Here is a 23,408-nt window from a genome sequence, read left to right as displayed (position 1 = left end):
CCTCTAAGTCCAGGGTCTGCAGGGTGGCCTCAACTTGCTCTAGCAGAACGGCGAGGGGCTCAGAGCTGAAATGGGTCAGTGTGATGCCGCTCAGGTCCAGCTCCTTTAGCTGACGGATGCTCGGGCACCAAGAGACATGCTCAAGTCCGACTCTGACAGCAGCAGTCGGTCATGACGACGGTCTCCAAGGGGGCCTGGAGACACCTGGGAGATAACCATCCTTGCAGGGATAACATGCTCATCACTGTAGAACTTTAGCTTCTCTTTCTGACTCTGCAGGACACGGGTCCCGGAAGGTCTCATTGACTCCACCTCAACATTTTCCTCCAGTCTTGCCCCCTGCTGTTATGTTTTTTCCCTCACAGTGAGCACCTGCCTGAAGCAAAGAGTTCTGTGTTTCCTGTAAGTTGCATGTGGCCTGGTCACAGTCATTCATGCCAGTAATCCCAGCACTTTAGGAGACTGAGGCAGGAGAATCCCACGCGCCCAGCAGTTTGAGACCCGCTGGTACAACACAGCAAAATCCTGTCTCAAATTTTCTTTAATAAAATTTTAGAATTATTAAAAAAGTAAATAAGAAAAAAAAAACCTAACTTGCACGTACATACTAGATTTTAGTGTCCAAGAGACTGGAAGAGAACTTTGGATGTATCTACCCCACTAGGCACGCCTTCCCTAGCAGCAAAGATGGAGCTCCAGTTCCTCAGACGGTGATGAGCCGCAGGAAGGGCAGGGGGTGGGGCCAATGAAGATCCTTCTGGGCTGCCTGACTTCCCTCAGTGTCCGCATCAGCTCAGCCCGAAGCGGGGTGAAGATCTCCCAATCGACACGAACCAAGGAATTCAAACTCTCATCAGGGGCGGGATATGTCTCCAGGCTTAACTTGCTCAGTCCACTGGTGTGGTGCAGCAGGTCCTTCAGGGCATCCACAGACATGAAATTTCTGCCAAAGTAGAAGGTGGTGAGCTGGGAGCAGCAACTCAGGCCAGGCAGGATGGCACTGAGTTGGGAGTAGTGGATCTGACAGCCCTCCAAGATGAGGGTCTCGAGAGTGGCAGCAACTTTCTCTAGCAGAGCTCCGAGGGGCTCAAGACTGACGCGGAACAGCGGCACGTAGCTGAGATTCAGATGCTTCAGGTAACCGAGGCTTGGGTACTGGGAGAGACACTTCACGTCCTCTTCCAATAGGTAGCCACAAGTCAATTCCAAGTTCTCCAAAGGGTTCTGGAGGCACCTGTGAAGATCAAGAAGTTAGTTCTGGGCAATGGCACCAGTTAGATGAAGGTGGTGGGGAATAACCTCAAGGGAAATGACTGCTTCACCCAAACACAAGTTTATTCCCATCATATGATGATGGTTCGCATGCAAGTTGCTGCGTGATGAGGACTCTGATCATTCAGGACAGTCCCATTTTAGGCTCAGCATTTTCACCATTGCTTGTGTGATTGGTTCAAGGCCACAAAATCTCTAAAACCTTGTTTTTTTTAGCAGAAAACTTCATCTCTGGGCCACAGGTACCAGGTTGGAGATGTGCACAAAGAACTCAACTGAGCAAGGTCTAGGGACATCAGCTGGGGCTACGTGCCGGCAGGGGCTCCCAGACATGCCTGCATCTGCAAAGCACCTATCACTTTTTACCACTCTCATGCCTACTTCCTCACCCTCCATTCAAGAAGTACACATTTCCCATGTCAATTACCTTTCCTGGAGTTCGAAACAACCTTTTACAGACAGGGAATTAGAGACAGAATCATTCGTGATCACTAAGCTGGTGAGGACAGAGCTTCTACTGTGACATGCACAGGTTTGATGCACCTTCCCTCCTTTCATACCCTCATCTATTACCTCTTTTATATCATATCAACTTGAAACACACCTTGAAACAAGAAATTCACACATGCACCCTCAGTAGAGCTGAAACCCCCACTCAACTAGCTCGTACATGATATCCTTCTCTAGCCTCTACCCCAGGTGACCCCGCTGCCCACATTGGAGCGATCCTGTGATAGCCACTCCAGGACACGGAGCCCTGAATGGGACAATGTGTTGACATTCTGGTGTCCCCTTCACTGTGACGTTGCCACTGACTGGCACACAGTACATGCCTTCCAGTGTTTGCTGTAACAAAACAAGGCTGTGCTGTGGTCCGCAGAAAAAGTGCACTATCCTTTCTTACCTGATCAGCTGTTCCAGGTGTCCACTGAAGAAGGTGACCAATTTTATTTTAAGCGACTGGAGGTGTTCCAGCCTGAGGAACACAGAGCCGAATTTGGCGACTAACCGTCCCTCGAGGTCATTGTCTGACGTGTAATGATGGCACCTGGAGAAAACGAGTTTGCGAAGATTCTTCATCTCCTTCAGGTAACAACGAAGCTTTCTTATCAGACGTGGCCAAGACATGTTGCGGATTTCCAGCTCCTGAATACTATCCAGGTGGATTATTTTCAATGACTTTCTGAGATATTTAATCGGCGTTAGATAATTCACCAGCTTACTACAGCACAGGTGTACTAAACCTCTCCTTTGGTAAACCCACCGAAAGAGGTATCTCAGGCATTCATCCTGAGGTATTTCCTTGAGGCAGATGTCTATGAACACCTTCAAGGGCTGGTGCTCTCCCATCCTCGGACAGTCCTCTGCTGTCTGCCTCATACTCGTGGCCTCTGGGGAGCAGGACAGGGCCCAGGCTCCAGGCTGTACGGCCCAGAAATTCTCATCAACATCCCGCAAATCCAGAACTTGAAGTTTCCACCTCCTGTAGGTAAAGTAAGGGAGAGGCTCAGAATTTAGAAGGACCCATCCCTGACCTTTGCTTTCATTCTCATCCCATTAATCAGCTGCTATTGTCCTCGGTGCTCCCTGTTCTCTCTCTGTCTTTCTCGATCCCTTTTCCCTTTCAATTCTGACTGGTCCCCACTTGTATTCCCTTTGCCTTCCACTGTGAATAGGCAGGTTTCTGTTCCCATGGTGGACCCTGTATGAGGAGCAGTCCTTTCCCTGAGGATCTGGACAATGGCCAAAGCCTCGCTGAGCTTCCTCACCAGCACCATCCGAAGACACTGGGCCACCGTTGGGCTACTTCTCAGCCTGACCCTGCTGTTCTTTCCCTGGACACCTGAGCGCTATCTACCAGCCCACCTGGGTCACCTCACCTGGGGCGATCCTTCTGTGTAAGCACCATATGAAGCCCTTCCAGCAATGCTTTTAAAGTCTCCAGATGAAGCGTCTTCATCAGCGATCCCAGAGGGAGGCGGGTGAAGGGCCAGGCCTGCACCATCACCGTCAGAGCCTCGAAGTGTCTCCTGCTGAAGGCCTCCATGAAGAGTGGGAGATAGAGCACCCTGGGCAGCTCCTCCATGGCAGAGACGGCCAAGCCCTGGTCTCTCAGCAGGCTCTGCCCCGCCAGCTCCAGGAGTCTGGGTGGGGCCCGGATGCTCATCCTGATGGATTTGCAAGGAAAACACTCTAGAAGACAAACCCAGGGAAAACGCATCACTCTCGGAGCAAACACAATCACCTCGTCTTCTCCTAGGACCATATCCTTGCTCTGGTAGAGGTAGAAAAATTACCAGTTTACCCCAATTCCACTCCACACTTTGTGGCCTCAAATCTATATTTCTGCTGCTGCTGGTACCAGGAAGACTGTCTTCCAAACACCAAGGAGGGAGGGGTGAAGGAGACCACTGGCCCATTAATTTTCATCCACTGCTTGATTGAATCCCAGAACCACCGGACAGTGTCACTGAGGATCCTGAAAGCCAAGCTCTACCTCTTTGAGGAAAAATGTCTTGTCACTTACCACCCTAAGCAATGAGAATGACAGTATCCTGTGGCCCCAGACAGCCTACATTCTCAGTTCACACCATGAACATGCTGGGGGAACAGTAAAGGGACTCCCTAAAATCAATGCCATTATTTTTTATCTTGAAAATTTTCAACCAGAAAGGGACCGGGTGCTGTGGCTCATGTCTGAAATCCCATCACTGCTGGAAGCCAAGGCAGGCAGATCACTTGAGGTCAGGAGTTCGAGAACAGCCTGGCTTACATGAAACCCTGTCTCCACTAAATATAAAAAAATTACGAATCATATGACTCCAGAAGACAGAGATCGCAGCACTGCACTCCAGCATGGGTGACAGAGTTAGACTCTGACTCAAAAAGAAACAAATTGATTAATTAATTAATGTAAATATTAGCCAGGCATGGTGGTGCATGACTGTAATCCTAGCTACTCTGGAGGCAGAGGAAAGAGGATCACTTGAACCCCAGAGGCAGTGTTTTCAGTGAGCCCAGCTCAGGGCCTGCACTCAACCCTGGGTGAAAGAGTGAGACTCCATCTCAGAAAAAAGGAAAAAAAGGCCGGGCGCGGTGGCTCAAGCCTGTAATCCCAGCACTTTGGGAGGCCGAGACGGGTGGATCACGACGTCAGGAGATCGAGACCATCCTGGCTAACACGGTGAAACCCCGTCTCTACTAAAAAATACAAAAAACTAGCCGGGCAAGGTGGCGGGCGCCTGTAGTCCCAGCTACTCAGGAGGCTGAGGCAGGAGAATGGCGTGAACCCGGGAGGCAGAGGTTGCAGTGAGCTGAGATCACCCACCCCATGGCACTCCAGCCTGGGCAATAAGAGGGAAACTCCATCGCAAAAGAAAAAAAAATAAATAACCAGAAACTGTAAAAGTGGTATGATGCTATTCTAGAGCATTCTAACTCTAAGATGAAGGTTCCAATACACATTGCTTCCACATATTCACAGTTACCCACTTTTGGACGGATCCCAGGGGCAAAGATAAATCCCGTGATCTCAGCAAAACTCCACTCTGGAGATGGTGTGTGGGATGCCTTTAAGGATTTTATGAAAATGAAAGCACACTTGGAGAATCACAATAACACCAAGTCTATGAACTGTTACTGAAGGCACAAAAACAAATAACTGCAAATGTCAAGAAATAAAAATTCAGTTAACTGTAAATTTTAATATATTTTTTTAAAAACTGCTTTGATAAGAATTTTAAAATGACAAAAACCAAGCACAAGTCACAATTTGAGGGATGAAGACAAAACTACATTTAGAGGAGAAATGAAAGCCTAACTCTGTTCCTCTCACGAAACAGACAGGAAATTCTCTGTGCCACCTTGGGCTGCGTGTCTCCGTTCCTGACTGAAGGGCTGCAGATCAGACGGGCATGACCCTACGAAGGTGGTGACTTACCAGAGCTGGACTCACTTGGCAGAGTTCTGGGACCTCTCAGAGAACCAAGCAGTAGCTCCAGGGCTGTGCGTCTCTTCTGTGCACCCTCAGGAGCTTTTATGGACCTTTCTAACCCCACCCTTCCCTTCTCAATCACCAGCTTCCAATCAGAACGTGATACCTGATTAGATCTTGTAGTCCCACCCAGTTAATCATGATTGAGTTTTCAGCTTTCTTCTGCCTAACTGATTGAATTAGATACACATTTATGAAAATGAAAGAATCGATAATAGAGTAAAAGTCCAAAAGTCATTCGTTCATTTATTCTCCAAACACTGATGAAGTTTGGCTAATAGATGACTTTCATAGTGATACAGGGAAGGGATTAATCTGTTCCTGATATTAGACAAAACAAAACAAAACAAAACTGAAGGTGTCCTTATTGGAGGATGTTTGACTGCAGAGAAATTATCAGAATGTTTCAGAGTTAAAACAGCTTGAAGAAGATAGTGATGTCATTCCCAAGAAAACAGAATAAAAAGCTGTGTATATTCATCAGTTGCCTGGGTTTTATGCTGTCTAACATAGCAGATCATATGCACATTCAAGTAGAAGAAAGGAACCACTGAGGGTGTGATCCATCTCAAGACTAAGTCAAGGCTTCACTGAAGGAAATCAAGAGCTTTTATGGACCTTTCTGACCCGACCCTGTGGGGTGACCAAGTGAGGTGGGGACTGAGAAGAATGGGTCGATGTGTTCTAATGGGACCCTGGAAGGGAACCAAGACAATATAAATTATGGCAGTTATCTTGTGGGCATCTAGATGTCGGGACTGAAGGTCTTTTGTCTAGCTTGAGTTGATTGATGATTGATTGATTGACTGATTGATTGATTTTGAGACAGGGCTTCGTGTGTCACCCAGGCTACAGTGCAGTGGCAAGATTTTGGCTCACTGCAGCCTCGACCTTCCGGGTTCAAGCAGTTCTCCCACCTCTGCCTCCCAAGTAGCTGGGATTACAGGCGCACTCCACCATGCCCACTAATTTTTGTAATTTTAGTCGTGATGGGGTTTCATCATGTTGGCCCAGCTGGTCTCGATCTCTTGACCTCAAGTGATCTGCCCATCTCGGCCTTCCAAAGTGCTGGGATTACAGGCTTGAGCCACCTCACCCAGCTTAGAGTGAGTTCAGAAATTAAAAGGGGAATCATCAAAAGAGACAGTGCAGACTCTTAAACCATAACATTGGCTTTGAGGACACGGGACAGGCACAGTCTTGGCCCTACTAGAAGGTAAAGTGTGTTTATTCACAAAAATGATGGGCTCCGCTCAGAAAACCAGCTTGGGAAGATGGAATCTGAGAATGTGAGCTGGGGCACAGGCCAGAGAGAAGCAGTGTGGCCAGACCTGGGAAGGGAGACTTTGCCAAGCTGGGAGTCACGGAGGAAGAAACTGTGGGCTCTACAGGATGTGAGAGAGAAATGAATGAGGGTCCATATGTCCCTGTCATGGCGCTGTCATCTGGAAACCTTTCCTTTAGGCTCAGGGATCTTCCCACAGTGGAACATTTCCCAGCAACCATCAGCCCCAGTCATTTTCCAGGACCTTCATCCAAATCTTAATCTCACCGAATCCCTTCCCACTCCAGTTTCATAATTTATGTTTCCTCCTTCTTAGAGTCCTTTCCTGTCCCTAATATTGAACATAGAGATTCTTATCAGGGTGTCACCATTAGGCCTACACAGAAAACTCAGGACTAGGCACAGTGGCTCATGCCTGTAACGTCAGCACTTTGGGAGGCCAAGGAGGCCTCGGATCACGAGGTCAGGAGACAGAGATGATTCTGACTAATACGGTGAAACCCCGTCTCTACTAAAAATACAAAAAAATTCGCTAAGCATAGTGGCAGGTGCCGGCACTCTCAGCTACTCAGAAGGCTGAGGCAGGAGAATCGCTTGAACCTGGGATGCGGAAGTTGCGGTGAGCTGAGATGGCGCCACTGTCCTCCACCCTGGGTGACAGCGTGACATTCTGTCTCAAAAAAGAACGAAAGAAAAAGCAAGCAAGCAAGCAAGCAAGAAACCAACCTCAGGCCTCTAATCCCAGCACTTTGGGAAGCCAAGAAAGCAGAGTGCTAGAGCTCAGGAGTTTGTGAGGAACAAGGGCAATGTGGTGAAACCCTGTCTCTAATAAAAATGCACACTATTAGCCGGGGACGGCAGTGTGCACCTGTAGGCCAGGCTGCCCGAGAAGTTAAGGCGGGAGGATCACCTGAGCCAGGTGGGGCTTCTGCTTCCCACGCCCCACTTTGTAAACCTGAGGCTGAGAGTGAGCTCAGCACCAAGAATGGTTGTGAGAATCTCTGTTGACTGAGCATCCACAAGGCACCACAGACGGCTGGTACCGAGCATCCCGGACCTCAGCTCTCCTTCCTGGAGAATCTAAGGCCCGTTGCTATTTTCTCCATTTTTAACCTGGTAAACCTGAGACTTGACCAGAGAAAAACCTGCCCGTGTTCTGGCAGCAAATGATTGGCAGACCCCTCAGGTGAGGGGCTCAGTGGAACCGCCAAGGTGTTCAACAACCTAAATGTTGGAAAGAACTGACTAACTTCCCATTCCTGCCCGTTTCAGGGGGCCCAGCAGCACCCCCAGTACCCCAGCAAGAATCCTGCACTTGGAAGCTTTTCTACCATGTCCTGTTGCCTGTTCTTCTCAAGGTGCTCATCTGCTGCCCAGCTCAGAGCAGCCTTTGAAGCCCATCTCTGGAAATGATCTGACCTATTCTCCAGTCCCACAATCCACACTGGGATTCCAAAGCTCCTACGAGGACCTTGCTCAGGTTCTCTAGAATATTCCTGAGCCTCTGTTTTCTCCCCCAGCCTGAGCTGATGGGGCCGGTGTCACTTTATGCATCCCAAGGACATCAGCCCATCTCTATTTTCCCCAATTTATATTGACCGATTTTGGTGAACATGGCAAGGCACAAAGCAGGGAGCTCCACAGCTGCTGCTCCGGACCTAAACAGGCGCCCTGGATTTCTGGGTGGTGACACTGCCTGGCTTGCAGAGGAAGACCTGACCCCTCTGGTCTTCCAAGGCTGCCAAGATGATGGCAGAGCCTAGGACAGGTCCCCAGTGCAGGGGCCATCCCTTCCCACGTCCCCCCTGGCCCAGCCTTAGAGTTGACAAGGCTGCACCTGGAATGCAGTAGGTATTTTTTTGTCCAAGTCAGGTCTCTTCTTAGCCTTAGGTGAGGCTTTTTTCAGGCGGGTGCTATGGAAGAACCCCAGGCCGTGGGCATCACTGCCATGACCACATGGTATGCATGTGTGTGTGTGTGTGTGTGTGTGTGTGTGTGTGTGTGCAGCCACCTAGAAAGGTAAAACTCTACCTGTCAGAGCTGATTCCATGGAAGATAAAAGTATAACATCCCATGTCTCTGGGAGGACAACTTCCTCTAGGAGTCCAGCAAGAAGATGTGGGACCTGTGGACAAGAGGTCCCTGAGTAAAAGCCCTCATTTGAGGATAATGTGTAAAGTTGAACTTTAGACCCTGAGGACTCTATACCCTTCCCAGAGGGTTGCAGTGGAGCCGGCACTGACTCCCAGGCACAATAGCCCAGAGAGATCTTGGGAGGGAGGTAAACCTGCTGGGGCCTCAGGGCTCAGAAAAAGCCCTGGACCTATCACCCAGTCACGCCTCTCCCACTCCCAAGTGTCTCTGGCCCTGGAACTGTCGGAGACCTCTGTGTCTTTCCCATGTGCTCCTCTTCTCCTTTCACTCAGACCTGCCTTTGCCAATGCTCCCTGCATTTGCCTCCATGTGGGGCCCCCTACCCCAGGCTCTGGCAGTGGCTGGGAAGCTAGAGGTTTTTGTGCCCACCTGGAGAAAGCCTCACTCAGCACGGGCCCATGTGGATTCTGCAATCTTTTCCTACACAGGGCCACCTACAGGTGTCATAGATGCATCTTCCCTAGAAGAGCCAATGGGGGTGGGTGAGGAATCTGCAATCACTCAAGCACCCCACATACAAATGAGAGCGAGGATCCCTGCAAGCACAGGCCCCGGGGTAGGTCCTGGCCCTTGTTGTTGCCCTCTGATCCCAGAGGCCTTGGGTTTGTGGTCATAGGATCCCTACCTACTCCCTATGCACCCCCAGCCCAAGATAAACAAATTCCTGCAGATTCCCTGGTCCATGTACTTGAGATCCCCAGATCGTGCCACTTCACTCCAGCCTGGGTGACAGAGCAAGACTCAGGGCCAAAAAAACAAAAATGTAGCCAAGCATGGTGGCGGGCACTTGTAGTTTCAGCTATTCGGGAGGCTGAGGCAGGAGAATCGCTTGAATCCGGGAGGCAGAGGTTTCAGTGAGCTGAGATCGTGCCACTACACTCCAGCCTGAGCAACAGAGCAAGATTCCATCTCAAAAAAAAAAAAAAAGAAAAGAAAATCAAAAGCACTAAGCTGTGTTTTTAATGAGATTCTGCCCCAGGAAGTCAGACATCCAAATGAAATTTCCTCATTTTTATCAGTTCCCTCCTGTTCTTTACTTCTCTTTACAAATCTATTACCTCCTCGCTTTGTTCTGCGGCTGATCAGTGGGTTAATACACACAAGATGCACACACAGGGCCTGGACATTCTATGTGGGCAATGAGTGTGAGTCACTCAAATAAAATCCCTTCTCAGGGTCCCTCCCTGCTAACCAGATGCTGAGACCCTGTTCAGTCCTAATGGGCAGATCCAGAAGAATCCATTTCTGACCATTAGCTGTGCTGGGAAAGAGCTTCGCTGCACAAGGCATGGCCCCTGCTTTGGAAGGGGACATTTACACCAGTGATTATCTGGAGCCTCAGGGCATCACCAAGCCACACCTGTCCTGATGGTGGGCAGTGGTCCTTCCTTAATTAAACTAATTGTGTCTTATAAAGATATCAAAATTCCCTTGTAGCAAAATGCTACCAATAATATAAAAATACGGCCGTGCACAGTGGCTCATGCCTGTAACAGTAGCACTTTGGGAGGCTGAGGCGGGTGGATCACAAGATCAAGGGATCGAGGCCATCCTAGCTACCACGGTGAAACCCTGCCTCTACTAAGAATACAAAAATTAGCTGGGCATGATGGCACGTGCCTATACTCCCAGCTACTCGAGAGGCTGAGGCAGGAGAATTGCTTGAACCTGGGGGGTGGAGGTTGCAGTGAGCCGAGACTCTGCCACCACACTCGAGCCTGGTGACAGAGCAAGACTCCATCTCAAAAACAAAACAAAATAATATATGAACACTAACAATCATATAGACATAAAACATGTTTAAAAATTTCTTTACCACATTCAAAAATCAAGCATGTTTTTTGGAGATCTTTTCTTAACACCCTTCCCATATCTAGCAGAATAAAGAAGAAGACTAGTGTATATAAGGAAAAGAAAGAGAGATCAGACTGTTACTGTGTCTATGTAGAAAAGGAAGACATAAGAAACTTCATTTTGACCTGTACCCTGAACAATTACTTTGCCCTGAGATGCTGTTAATCTGTGACTTTTAGCCCCAACCTTGAGCTCACAGAAACATGTGTTGTATAGAATCAAGGTTTAAGGGATCTAGGGCTGTGCAGGATGTGCTTTGCTAACAAAATGTTTACGGGCGGTATGCTTGATAAAAGTCATCGCCATTCTCCATTCTCAAGTAACCAGGGGCACAGTGCACTGTGGAAAGCTGCAGGGACCTCTGTCCTGGAAAGCCGGGTATTGTCCAAGGTTTCTCCCCATGTGATGGTCTGAAATATGGCCTCGTGGGATGGAAAAGACCTGACCGTCCCCCCAGCCCGACACTCGTGAAGGGGCTGTGTGAGGAGGATTAGTAAAAGAGGAAGGCCTCTTGCAGTTGAGATAAGAGGAAGGCCTCTATCTCCTGCCTGCCCCTGGGAATGCAATGTCTCAGCATAAAACCCGATTGTACCTTTGTTCTATTCTGAGATAGGAGAAAAAACTGCTTTGTGGCAGGAGGTGAGACATGTTGGCAGCAATGCTGCTTTGTTGCCCTTTACTCCACTGAGATGTTTGGGTGGAGAGAAACATAAACCTGGCCTATGTGCACATCCAGGCATCGTATCTTCCCTTGAACTTATTTGTGACACGGATTCCTTTGCTCACATGTTTTCTTGCTGACCTTCTCCCCACTATCACCCTACTCTTCTGCCACATTCCCCTTACTGAGATAGTGAAAATAGTAATCAATAAATACTGAGGGAACTCAGAGACTGGTGCCAGTGTGGGTCCTCTGTATGCTGAGTGCCGGTCCCCTGGGCCCATTTTTCTTTCTCTATACTTTGTCTCTGTGTCTTATTTATTTTCTCAGTCTCTCATCCCACCTGATATGAAGTACCCACAGGTGTGGCAGGGCAGGCCCCCTTCAAGTGTATAAAATTGGAGTGTGACAGGTCCCATCAGGTTACGTAAGGGCACATGTCCCCTGCCTGAACCCTGAAGGCCAGGTGGGAAGCCAAGACTCTCGTGCCCAGCCAAGAAGGTGTCCCCGAGAACCCAAGCATCTCAGACAGTATCTCAGAACCTACCAAGCAAATGAAACTGATTGCTCAAAATCAGTGGACAAAGAGCTAGAAAATTCACTTAAAAGCAGTTTGGAGACAGGAGGTGGCGCAGATTTTGGGGGCTGTTGCTGCTGCCCAGGAGTGCCCTGCATGTGAATCCTAATCAACTCATGTATTTGCCAAGCTGGGCTCGTCTGAGTCATCCTTTGATCTCTTGACTCCTCTCCGGTTTGGCGGGGAAAATGATACAGCCCGGTTTTTCTCGGAGCAAGCATGTTTTGGAATCACACATCCTTAGAGGGCAGATAATAGTCAAGTGCCTGCGGGTGATGAGTGACCTTCCCTACGGTGAGAAACCTTACACAAAGGGCATCCGAGTGAGGACCCTGCTGAGGACTCAGGTGAGAAACCCTACACAAAGGGCATCCGAGTGAGGACCCTGCTGAGGACTCAGGGCCTGGTGTTGTTAGGCAGGGACCTTGAGCAAGAGCCTCAGTTTTCCTGAAAAATGAGGATGGTGATGCCCACCACCTGTGTGACCCTGGTAGGATCCAATGAGATGGGGCAAGTTAAGGGCTTGGCATAGGGCCTGGCATCCAGGAAGAGTGAAATTAATGCATTTTTTTCCTCCTTTTTCCCTTCCAGCAGAAGCCCCCATGATTACTCATCCCTTGTTCTGAAAACTAAAAATAAAATCCTAAGCTCCCCCTATGTACTGAACAGATTCCCTCTTGGTCAAGTGTGCCCACCAGAGAAATCTTTAAAACTGTTCCTGGCCATGGCGAGATGGGAGGTTAGACATGTCTCATTTTATTTCCTTTCTTTCATGGTTTAGACACAAAAACTGACCAGCATTCATGTTAAAATAGAGATTATAAGGCTGACTGAATAGACTAGGGTCATAAGATACCAAGTTATATACAGGACCTAAGGTCTTCCCAGGCAAGGGTTAAGTCAGGGGCCCCTATCCTTAAAAAATTAACTATACACCTTTTTAACTAATTTTTTTTTGAGGTGGAGTCTCGCTCTGTAGCCCAGACTGAAGGGCAGTGGCATGATCTTGGCTCACTGCAACCTCCGCCTCCCAGGTTCAAGCAATTCTCCTGCCTTAGCCTTAGTAGGGGGTATAGCTATAATGCACTGAAATGTGAAGTCTCGGTGCAGCGTGGTGGTTCACACCTGTAATCTCAGCACTTTGGGAGACCGAGGCAGGCAGATCACCTGAGGTCAGGAGTTCCAGACCAGGCCGGCCAACACAGTGAAACCCTATCTCTACTAAAAATACAAAAAGTAGCCAGGTGTGGCGACACGTACCTGTAGTCTCAGCTACTTGGCTGAGGCAGGAGAATCGCTTGAACCCGGGAGGCAGAGGATACAGTGAGCCGAGATGGTGCCATTGCACTCCAGCCTGGGTGACAGAGCAAGACTCTGTCTCAAAAAAGAAAAAGAAATGTGAAGTCTCCACCCCAAAGTCAACATGGGAGGTAAGCCATGTGTGTGTTTATTCAATATGCATGTGTTAGGCCTCCTTCATGAATACTCAGCCCATTTCATAACCTGTTGGGTGGCTATACTTGCCAGCCCACTCAGCATAAATTCCTGCCTCATCACTTCCTCCCTGGAAGGACCAGTGGAGGATCTTTTCTGAAAGCTGCACTTTCCAGCCTGAGGCATGGCCAGCCTGCAGGCCGTAAGCTACAGAAATATATCTTTTTTTTTTTCCTTTTAAGTAGAGACAGGGTTTTGCCTTGTTGTCCAGGCTAGAACTCCTTGGCTCAAGTAATCCATCCACATCAGCCTCCCAAAGTGCTGGAATTACAGGCATGAGCCACCTTCCTTGGCCTATAGAAATAGATCTTTTTTTTTTTTTTTAAGAGGGAGTCTCACTCTTTGCCCAGGCTGGAGTTCAGTGGCACGATCTCGGCTCACTGCAATCTCCACCTCCCGGGTTCAAGTGATTCTCCTGCCTCAGCCTCCCGAGTAGCTGGGATTACAGGCATGTGCCACCACGCCCAGCTAATTTTTGTATTTTTTAGTAGAGACCGGGTTTCACCATGTTGGCCAAGATGGTCTCGATCTCTTGACCTTGTGATCCACCCACCTCGGCCTCCCAAAGTGCTGGGATTACAGGTATGAGCCACTGCGCCCGGCCTAGAAATATACGTTATAATAAAAAAGAGCCATGTGTGGTGTCTCATGCCTATAATCCCAATACTTTGGAAGGCTAAGATTGAAGCACTGATTGAGCCTGGCAGTTCTAGACCAGTCCAGGTAATATAGAGAGACTCCAGCAACATGAGACCTCCAGTACATGTTGAATAGGAGTGGTCACGTGTAGATGCTCATCACAGCACTATTCACAATAGCAAAGACATGGAATCCACTGGAATGCCCATCAGTGGTGGACTGGATTAAAAAATGTGGTACATATACACCATGGAAATCTACACAGCCATAAACAAGAACAAGATAACGCCCTTTCACCGGGTTCTCTCCCTCCCTTTGCAGCAACATGGATGAAGCTAGAAGCCATTATGCTAAGCAAACTGAAGCAGGAACAGAAAACCAAACACTACATGTTCTCACTTATAAATGGGAGCCAAACATTAAGTATACATGACATGATAATGGAAACAATAGATGCCCAGGACTACTGGGGAGTGGAGGGTGGAAGCGGGGTGGGTATCAAAAAACTAGCAAAACTGGCTGGGCATGGTGTCTCACACCTGTAATCCCAGCACTGTAGGAGGCCAAGGCTGGTGCACCATTTGAGGTCAGGAGTTCAAGACCAGCCTGACCAACATGGTGAAACGCTGTCTCTACTAAAAATACAAAAACTTAGCCGGGCATGGTAGTGCAAATCTGTAGTCTCAGCTACTTGGCAGGCCAAGGCGGGATAATTGCTTGACTCTGGGAGGCAGAGGTTGCAGTGAGCTAAGATCAGGGCACTACACTCCAGCCTGGGTGGCAGAGTAAGATGCTGCCTCAAAAAACAAAAAACAAACAAACAAACAAAATACCAAAATTATCTGATAGTTTGTCTATGATCTATAGAACAAACCTGCATCTGTCTTTCTGAAACTAAAATACAAGTGTGAAAACCTGTGATTTTCAGTGATTGGTTAGAGAGCTGACAAATCACCATCTCTTTAGAGTCACCCACTAGATTTCGGCTTTATCATTTTGGGGAGGTCACGGTTTCCTGTTTGCTCTAGTTTGTTGTAGATGTAGATCTATATTTTTGCACTGAATGAGGAATGATTTGCTCCAGTTTTCTGTCTGGCTTGTTTTGATTTGGACTGAATACATTCCCTTGGTGAATCTTCACCACTAGGTTGCTGCTTCTTCTTGACTCCAGGTGGTGGTTTAAGCTCAGGTTTACCTAAGTTTTAGTAAACCACGAGAGTGCTGCCAGTCCCAAATGGGAGAAGTCCCAACATGGCAGTGTAGGAGCGCTAGCTAGGTCAAGCCCAGGTTTTTCTGTTTTTTGATAAGGAGAGAAGGGAGGTGATAGGAAGATCTCTCATTGAAATGAGTTAGTTTCCAAAAGGATGTCTATTTCCATTAATGAGGGCTGGAAATATTTAGAATGTATTATCCACCTAAATGATTTTAGCAGTATTCTGAAAGAGAAAGTGGATGTCTTTACTGGACACAGTTACTTTAATTCAGTAAACCCCACTAGTCACCATGAGGATAGGTCAGTGCCCTGGTTTTCCTGTTTTTTGATAAGGTGTTACAGGAAGGTCTCTCCTTGAAATGACTTAATTTCCAAAAGGATGCATATTTCAATTGCTGTGGGCTAGAAATGTTTAGAATGTATTATCTACCTAAATGATTTTAGCATTTTTCTGAGAGAAATTGGACATCTTTACTAGACACAATTATGTTAATTCAGTAAAACCCACTAGCCACCATGAGGACAGGCAAACGTTGGTGATGCCATGAGGCTCCCGCTAATACACCCTATGGCCATTCCCTTCCAAGGCAGGGGGCCGCATCTTTGTGCGGTGAAGCCCTTTCCTGACATGGCCAATGATCAGGAACAGATTCTCCCGGATCTGCCCATGAGGAGTGAACAGGGTCTCAGTATCTGGGGCGCAGTGAGGGCCCCTGACAAGAAGAGGGTTGACTCAATGGCTCATCATCACTGCCCACACAGAACGGTCCAGGTCCCAGGCAGGCATCTTTTGTGGCTGAACCCGGTGAACAACTACAGGAGAAAGTAAGGAACAGATGACTGGAAAGGTAAAGAATGGGCATAAATTAATCAAAATAATCGAAGTTTAGGCCGGGCACGGTGGTTCACGCCTGTAATCCTAGCACTTTGGGAGGCTTCCTTGAGGTCACTTGGGGTTAGGAGTTTGAGACCAGTCAGGCCAACATGGTGAGACCCCGTCTCTACCAAAAATACAAATTCCCTTGAACCTGGGAGTTGGAGGTTGCAGTGAGCCAAGATCGCACCACTGTACTCCAGCCTAGGTGACAGAGCAAGACTCCATCTAAAAAAAAAAAAAAAAAAAAAAAAACCAGGTCAGGCTCAGTGGCTCATGCCTGTAGTCCTAGCACTTTGGGAGGCCAAGGTGGGCAGATTACCTGAGGTTGGGAGTTCGAGATCAATTTGACCAACATGGAGAAACCCCGTTTCTATTAAAAATACAAAATTAGCCAGGCATGGTGGTGCCTGCCTGAGATCCCAGCTACTCGGAAGACTGAGGCAGGAGAATCGCTTGAACCCGGGAGGTGGAGGTGCGGTGAGCCAAGATCACACCATTTCTCTCCAACTTAGGCAACAAGAGCGAATCTCTAAAACAAACAAACAAAAAAAAAAAAAAAAGAAAGAAAGAAAAGAAAAAAACAACAACAAAACGAAGTTTATTTGGATTCCTTTATTTCCTGCAGATGAACCTAAATCACAGATGAACTAGTATCTCTTTTTTGAATTCACCAGTAACTAAAGATTTCTGATGTATAAATCACTAAAACAGGCTAATCAATCATGAAGGACAGCAGAGTTGCCATTTAGGTTCTCTTTACTTCTGAAATTTCTTTGTATCCATCCTTGCTGAGATAACTCCCTCACTCTAGAACTTCAGGTTCTATTTCTGACTGTCTAGGACACAGGTCCCTGAGTCTCATTGACTCCATTCAACCTTTTCCCCAGTGCTGCCCCCTACTGGTTTTTGTTTTTGTTTGTTTGTTTGTTTGTTTTTTCCACTCACAGGAAGCACGTGCCTGAAGCAAAGGATTCTCTGCTCCCTTTATAACGCACCTATAGAACTGGCACAGCAGCTCCTGCCTGTAATCCCAGAATCTTGGGAGGCCAAGCAGGAGGCTCGCTTGAGCCTAAGAGTTTGAGAACAGCCTGGACAACATGGGGAAACCCTGTCTCAAATTTTTAAATAAAAATTGTAAAATAAGGAAAAAGAAAAAGAAAAGGCATCTATGTCCCAGATTTTAGTTTCCAAGTGCCTGGAGAAAAAGCTTTTTATACCTCCACCCCACTAGGCAGGGCTTCTCCAGAAGCAAAAACTGAGCTCCAGTTGTTCAGTGGGCGACGTGCCACAGCAAGGGCAGGAGACGGGACCGAAGAAGATCCTGTTGGGCTGCCTTACTTCCCTCAGTATACGCATCAGCTCAGCCTGAAGTGGGGTGAGGAGCCCCCAAACGACACGACCCCTGTTGTCAAGACTCTCCCGAGGGGCAGGATATGTTTCCAGGCTCAGCTTGCTCAGCCTGCCTGTGTGACGCAGCAGGTCCTTCAGAGTATCCATGGAGGTGTCATTGCCGTGAAAGCAGAAAGTGGTGAGGTTGGAGCAGCGACTCAGGGCAGGCAGGATGACCCTGAGTTTGGAGTTCCCAATCCCACAGTCCACTAAGAAGAGGGTCTGAAGAGTGGCAGCAACTTTCTCTAGCAGAGCTCGGAGGGGCTCAAGACGGAGGAAGCGCAGCACACCGTGACTCAGATTCAGCTGCTTCAGTTGACTGAGACTTGGGTACCGGGGCAGACACTTCAAGTCCTCTTCCTCTAGGGAGCCATAAGTTAATGCCAACGTCTCCAACGGGCTCTTGAGGCACCTGGGGAGAGCTAGAAGTTAGTTCTGGGCAATGGTACCAGTTAGAGGAGGGTGGTGGAAAATAACCTCAAGGGAAGAGCCTGGTTCACCCAAACACAAGTTTGTTCTCATCATCTAATCATGGTCCTCCTGCAAGGTGCTGCCTGGTGAGGACTCTGATCATTCAGGGGCAGTCCCATTTTAGGCTCAGTCCTTTCACCATCACTCGTGTGATTGGTTCAAGGCCACAAAATCTCTAACGCCTCTTTTCTTCATCTTCCAGCAGAAATCTTCATCTCTGGGCCACAGGGGGCCTGTGGAAGATATGCCCAAAGAACTGACCTGAGCAAGGTCTAGGGACATCAGTTAGGGCTGCCTGCCTTCAGAGGTTTCCTGACATGGCCACATCTGCAAACCACCTATCTCTTTGTACCACTCTCATGCCTGCTCCCTCACCTCCATCCCAGAAGCATGCGTTTCCCATGTCAATTACCTTTCCTAGAGTTCAAAACAACCTTTTACAGACAGAGAATTAGAGACAGGAGGCCGGGCGCGGTGGCTCAAGCCTGTAATCCCAGCACTTTGGGAGGCCGAGGCGGGTGGATCACGAGGTCAGGAGATCGAGACTATCCTGGCTAACATGGTGAAACCCCGTCTCTACTAAAAATACAAAAAAAAAAACTAGCCGGGCGTGGTGGCGGGCGCCTGTAGTCTCAGCTACTTGGGAGGCTGAGGCGGGAGAATGGCGTGAACCCGGGAGGCGGAGCTTGCAGTGAGCCGAGATCACGCCACTGCACTCCAGCCTGGGAGACACAGCGAGACTCCGTCTCAAAAAAAAAAAAAAAAAAAAAAAAAAGAGACAGGATCATTCACGTTCACTAAGCTGTGAGGACAGAGCGTCTTCTGTGAAACGCACAGGTTTGATGCACTTTCTCTTCTTTTATACCCTCCTTTCTGTTGCCTCTTTTTTTTTTTATCATATTAACTTTAAACATACTTCCTAACAAGGAATTCACAAAAGCACCCTCACTACATCTGAACCCCCACTAACCAGCTCCCTACACGATGTCCCTCTCTGTAGCATCGACCCCCTGTCATCCCTCCGCCCTTACTGGAGCCATCCCGTGATATCCACTTCAGGATATAGAGCACCAAACAGGACAATACATTCTAGTGTCCCCTTCCCTGTGACATCGCCAGTGGCTGGCACACAGTAGATGCCCACTAGTGTTTACTATAACAAAAAAAGGCTGTGCCATGGCCCACAGAGAAAGCTCACCATCCTTCCTCACCTGATCAACCGGTCCAGGTAGCCTTTGAAGAAGCAGATCCTTCTTATATAAAGCGTCTGGAGGTAGTCCAGCCTACGGAACACAGAGCTGAATGCAGCAACTAACTGTTCTTTGCTGTCAGGGCTTGGCAGGTAATAATGACAGCCATCGGAGACAAAGAGTTTGCGAAGATTCCTCATCTGGCTCAGGTAACGGCTAAACTCTACTATGATACATGACCAGCACATGTTCCAAATTTCCAACACTTGGATACTGTCTGGGTATACTGTTTCCAATATGTTTCTGAAATTTAGAATGCACGTTGAATAATTCACCACCTTAGTACAGCACAGGTATACTGAACCTCTTCTGTGCTGGACCCACCCAGAGAGGAAGCTCAGACCTTCATCCAGGGATTTCTCCTTGAAGCAAACATCCATGAACACCTTCAAGGGCTGCTTCTCTCCTGTCCTTGGGCAGTCCTCCACTGTCTGCGTCTTACTCATGGCCTTTGAGGAGCAGGACAGGGGCCTGGCTCCAGACCATATGGTCCAGAAATTCTCATCAACATCCCGCAAATCCAGCACCTGCAGTTTCCACCTCCTGTGAGTCACATGGGGGAAAAGCTCAGAATGTAGGCAAGGACCCACCCCCGACCTGGGCTTTCACTCCGCATCGAGGACCTCAGCTGCTTTTGTCCTCAGTGCCCCTCCTTCTGTCTCTTCTCCATCCCTTTCCCCCTTGGATTCTACCTGGTCCCCACTTCTAGTGCTTTTACCTTCCACTGGGAGGAAGCAGGTTCCTGTTTCCTCGGTGGACCCTGCATGGTGAGCAGTCTTTTCCCAGAGGAGCTGGGCAATGGCCAAGAACTGTCCCAGCTTTCTCACTGGCACCATCAGAAGCCCCCGGGCCACCCTCGGGCTCCCAATTTTTCTGACCCAGCTGTTTATTCCCTGGACACCTGGGCCCTCCCCACCTGGGTCACTCACCTGGGGCGAACCTTTTGGGCAAGCAGGCAATCAATCCCATCCACTACATAATGTAAGATCTCCAGATCAGGCGTCTTCATCAGGGACCCCAGAGGGAGGCGGGGGAAGGGCCAGGCCCGCACCATCACCTTCAGAACCTCGCAGCGTCTCCTAATGAAGGCCTCTACAAACAGCAGGGGGAAGAGCTCCCTGGGCAGCTCCTCCAGGACGGAGATGGCCAAGGCCTCTTCCCTCAGCAGGCTCTGCCCTGCCAGCTCCAGTAGTCTGGGTGGGGTCTGGAGGTTCATCCTGCTGCAAATCTGCAAGAAAGCAAATCCAGAGAAAAGACAAACTTCTCAGGCCAGTCCTCTCACACCCTGACTTCTCCTAGGGCAGACGTCACTACTCTGGCAGGTGTGAAAGGGTTCTTAGTTTACCCCAATTCCATTCTGCAATAATTGCCCACAGAGACATAGTTCTGCCCTTCTGGTACCAGGAAGAGTGTCTTCCAACCTCCAAGGAGCAGGCAAGACCACTCCTACTCCACGAATTTTCATTCATTGCTCCCCCCAACTTTACTAGCTCTGGGAAGTGTTACTCAGGATCTCCAAAGCTCAGCTCCTTTTTTGAGAAAAAAAATGTCTTCTCAATGTAAAGGTCTAAAACAATGGTCATGTGGCTGGGCTTAATGGTTCACAACGGTAGTCCCAGCACTTTGGAGGCCCAGGTGGGCGGCTCACTTGAGGTCAGGAGTTAAGAGCTAGGAGTTAGGAGTTGTTGGCCAGCCTGGTCAACAAGGTGAAACCCAGTCTCTGCTAAAAATACAAAAAGTAGCCAGGCATGGTGGTGTGCGCCTGTAATCCCAGCTACTTGGGAGGCTGAGGCACAAGAATCGCTTGAACCCAGGAGGCGAATGTTGCAGTGAGCCTAGATAGCGCCACTGCACTCCAGCCTGGGTAATAGAGTGAGACTCAGTCTCAAAAAGAAAAACAAAACAAAACAATAAAACAGTAAAACAATGGTAATGGGAGTCTCCTGTGACCCCAAACAGCCTGCAGTCTCAGTTCCCACGATGAACTTGGCTGGGAGAGACTAAAGGGATTTTTTAAAATTAGATGCCATTATGTTCTCTCTAAGAAGAGTAATGAGGGGCAATGCATGGAGGCTCAGAACTGTAATTCCAACACTTTGGGAAGCCAAGGCAAAACAATCACTTAAGCCCAGGAGTGGCTGACCAGCCTGGGCTACATAGTGAGACCCTGTCTCTCCAAAAAAATACAAAAAGTAGCTGGATGCACACCTGTAGTCCCAGTTACTCTGCAGGCTGAGGTGGAAGGATGGCTTGTGTCTGGAAAGCAGAAGTTACAGTGATCTGAGACTGTGCCACTGCACCCCCAGCCTGGGCAGAAGAGCAAGAGTCTGTCTTAAATAAATAAAATATTACCAGCTTTGGAATGGAGTCTAGAGAAACAAATGGATCCCACATTCAGAACAAAGACTCCATTCTTGAAAATGGTGCATGAGATCAGTCATGCTGGCTCATGCCAGTAATCCCAAGACTTTAGAAGGCGAAGTAGGAGGTTTGCTTGAATCTAGGTGTCCCAGACCAGCCTAGGTAACAAACTAAGACCCCATCACTATTTTAAAAAATAAAGTAAAATAGGCCCAGCACAGTGGCTCACACCTGTAATATCAGCACTTTGGGAGGCTGAGGCAGGCAAATCACCTGAGTTTGGGAGTTCAAGACCAGCCTGGCCAACATAGTGAAACCCTGTCCCTATTAAAAATACAAAAATTAGCCAGGCATGGTGGCACATGCCTGTAGTCCCAGCTACTCAGGAGGCTGAAGCAGAAGAATCACTTGAACCCGGGAAGCAGAAGTTGCAGTGAGCCAAGATTGTGCCTCTGCACTCGAACCTGGGCAACAGAGTGAGACCCTGTCTCAAAAAAAAAAAAAAAAAACATGACAACAAAAAATTAGCCAGTTATGCTGGTGCATGCCTAAAGTTTCAGCTACTCAGAAGGCTGAGAGAGGAGGATTGCTTGAGCCCAGAAGACAGAGGTGGCAGTGAGTCGAGACTGCAATATTTCAACACTGCACTCCATCGTAGGTGACACAGCAAGACACTGTCTCAAAGAAGAAAAAAAAAAGACTTCAGTCAATTTCATTCTTTTTTAACTGCTTGATTAGGAACTTTGAGGTTGGGCGCAGTGGCTCATGCCTATAATCTCAGCACTTTGGGAGGCCGAGGTGGGCAGATCACGAGGTCAGGTGTTCGAGACCAGCTTGGCCAACGTGGTGAAACCCTGTCTCTACTAAAAATACAAAAATTAGCCGGGCATGGTGGTGGGCTCCTGTAACCCCAGCTACTCAGAAGGCTAAGGCAGGAGAATCGGTTAAACCCGGGAGGTGGAAGTTGCAGTGTGCCAAGACCGCACCATTGTACTCCAGCCTGAGCAACAGAGCAAGACTCTATCTCAGAAAAAAAAAAAAAAAAACTTTGAAATAACATCAACTAAAACACAAATAAAATATTTGGAGTGAAGAGATAAAACTGCATTAGAGAAAAAATTAAAGCCTACATCTGTTTATCTGAAAATCGGGCAGGAAAATTCTCTGCGCCGCCTTGACCTGCATGTCGCCATCTCTGCTGGCTGACTGTGGGCCATAGAGTGCCCTTGTGGAGGTCCCTGACTTACCAGATCTCGACTCACTTTGCAGTCTGCTGGGACCTCTTGGAGAACCAAGCAATAACTCCAGGCACCACAGCTCAGGGTCTCTTCTGCAGATGTTCACAAGGTTTCTTGGACCTTTTTTTTTTTTCTTTTGTTCTTTTTTTTTTTCCCGAGATGGAGTGTCACTCTTGTTGCCCAGCCTGGAGTGCAATGGCGCGATCTCGGCTCACCACAACCTCCACCTCCCAGGTTCAAGTGATTCTCCTGCCTCAGCCTCCAAAGTAGCTGGAATTACAGGCAAGCGCCACCACGCCCAGCTAATTTTGTGTTTTTAGTAGAGACGGGGTTTCACCATATTGGCCAGGCTGGTCTTGGGAACTTCTGATCTCATGATCCGCCCGCCTTGGCCTCCTCAAGCGCTGGGATTACAGGCGTGAGCCACCACACCTGCAGCACCTTTCTTAGACCTTCCTAATCCCACCTCCCTTATCAACTTCCAGCTTCTTATTAGAGAGTGATGCCTGATTGGATTTCTGAGCTCCACCCAGTTAAGTCTGACTGAAGTTTTGGCTTTCAGCAGAATACTGAATGGAATCAGATATCCAATCATGAAACTGAAAGCACTGTAATTAGGGTGGAAGTCAAGAACTCATTTTGATGATTTTGATGTGACCAAAAAACTCCCAACCATAAG

At 48.3% G+C, this 23,408-nt stretch overlaps 2 protein-coding genes across 3 annotated transcripts; both read right to left on the bottom strand.

Annotated features, from left to right (window-relative positions):
• On the bottom strand, positions 1–3,439 carry LOC100425959 (PRAME family member 1). 2 transcript variants are annotated; one of them, XM_015110411.3, is made up of 3 exons: positions 3,153–3,439; positions 2,177–2,755; positions 1–1,234 (listed from the first exon to the last, which is right to left on the bottom strand). In XM_015110411.3, the coding sequence occupies exons 1-3, from the start codon at positions 3,437–3,439 to the stop codon at positions 676–678; spliced, it is 1,425 nt and encodes a 474-aa protein (XP_014965897.3). In that variant the 3' UTR covers positions 1–675. The 2 variants fall into 2 exon arrangements, with proteins under 2 accessions (XP_014965897.3, XP_014965959.3); XM_015110473.3 differs by lacking the exons at positions 2,177–2,755; positions 3,153–3,439 and adding an exon at positions 1,700–1,979.
• Positions 3,440–16,613: 13,174 nt separating this feature from the next.
• Positions 16,614–20,346, bottom strand: LOC716081 (PRAME family member 18). Its single transcript, XM_001106795.5, has 3 exons — positions 20,060–20,346; positions 19,092–19,673; positions 16,614–17,821 (listed from the first exon to the last, which is right to left on the bottom strand). Exons 1-3 carry the CDS (start codon positions 20,344–20,346, stop codon positions 17,248–17,250), a joined length of 1,443 nt encoding a protein of 480 aa, XP_001106795.2. The 3' UTR covers positions 16,614–17,247.
• Positions 20,347–23,408: the final 3,062 nt, after the last annotated feature.

This window comes from Macaca mulatta, chromosome 1 (assembly GCF_049350105.2).
Source record: "Macaca mulatta isolate MMU2019108-1 chromosome 1, T2T-MMU8v2.0, whole genome shotgun sequence".
NCBI lineage: Eukaryota > Metazoa > Chordata > Mammalia > Primates > Cercopithecidae > Macaca > Macaca mulatta.
Note: the sequence above shows the minus strand (reverse complement) of the source record. Positions and strands in the feature narration are given on the sequence as shown.

Coding starts and splice junctions, on each gene's coding strand:
- LOC100425959 (XM_015110411.3), bottom strand. CDS start 3,439: ATGAGCATCCGGGCCCCACCCAGACTCCTGGAGCTGGCGGGGCAGAGC. Junction 2,756..3,152: donor ACACAGAAGGATCGCCCCAG/GTGAGGTGACCC, acceptor CTTTACCTACAG/GAGGTGGAAACTTCAAGTTC. Junction 1,235..2,176: donor CACCTGGAACAGCTGATCAG/GTAAGAAAGGAT, acceptor TGATCTTCACAG/GTGCCTCCAGAACCCTTTGG.
- LOC716081 (XM_001106795.5), bottom strand. CDS start 20,346: ATGAACCTCCAGACCCCACCCAGACTACTGGAGCTGGCAGGGCAGAGC. Junction 19,674..20,059: donor GCCCAAAAGGTTCGCCCCAG/GTGAGTGACCCA, acceptor TGTGACTCACAG/GAGGTGGAAACTGCAGGTGC. Junction 17,822..19,091: donor TACCTGGACCGGTTGATCAG/GTGAGGAAGGAT, acceptor AGCTCTCCCCAG/GTGCCTCAAGAGCCCGTTGG.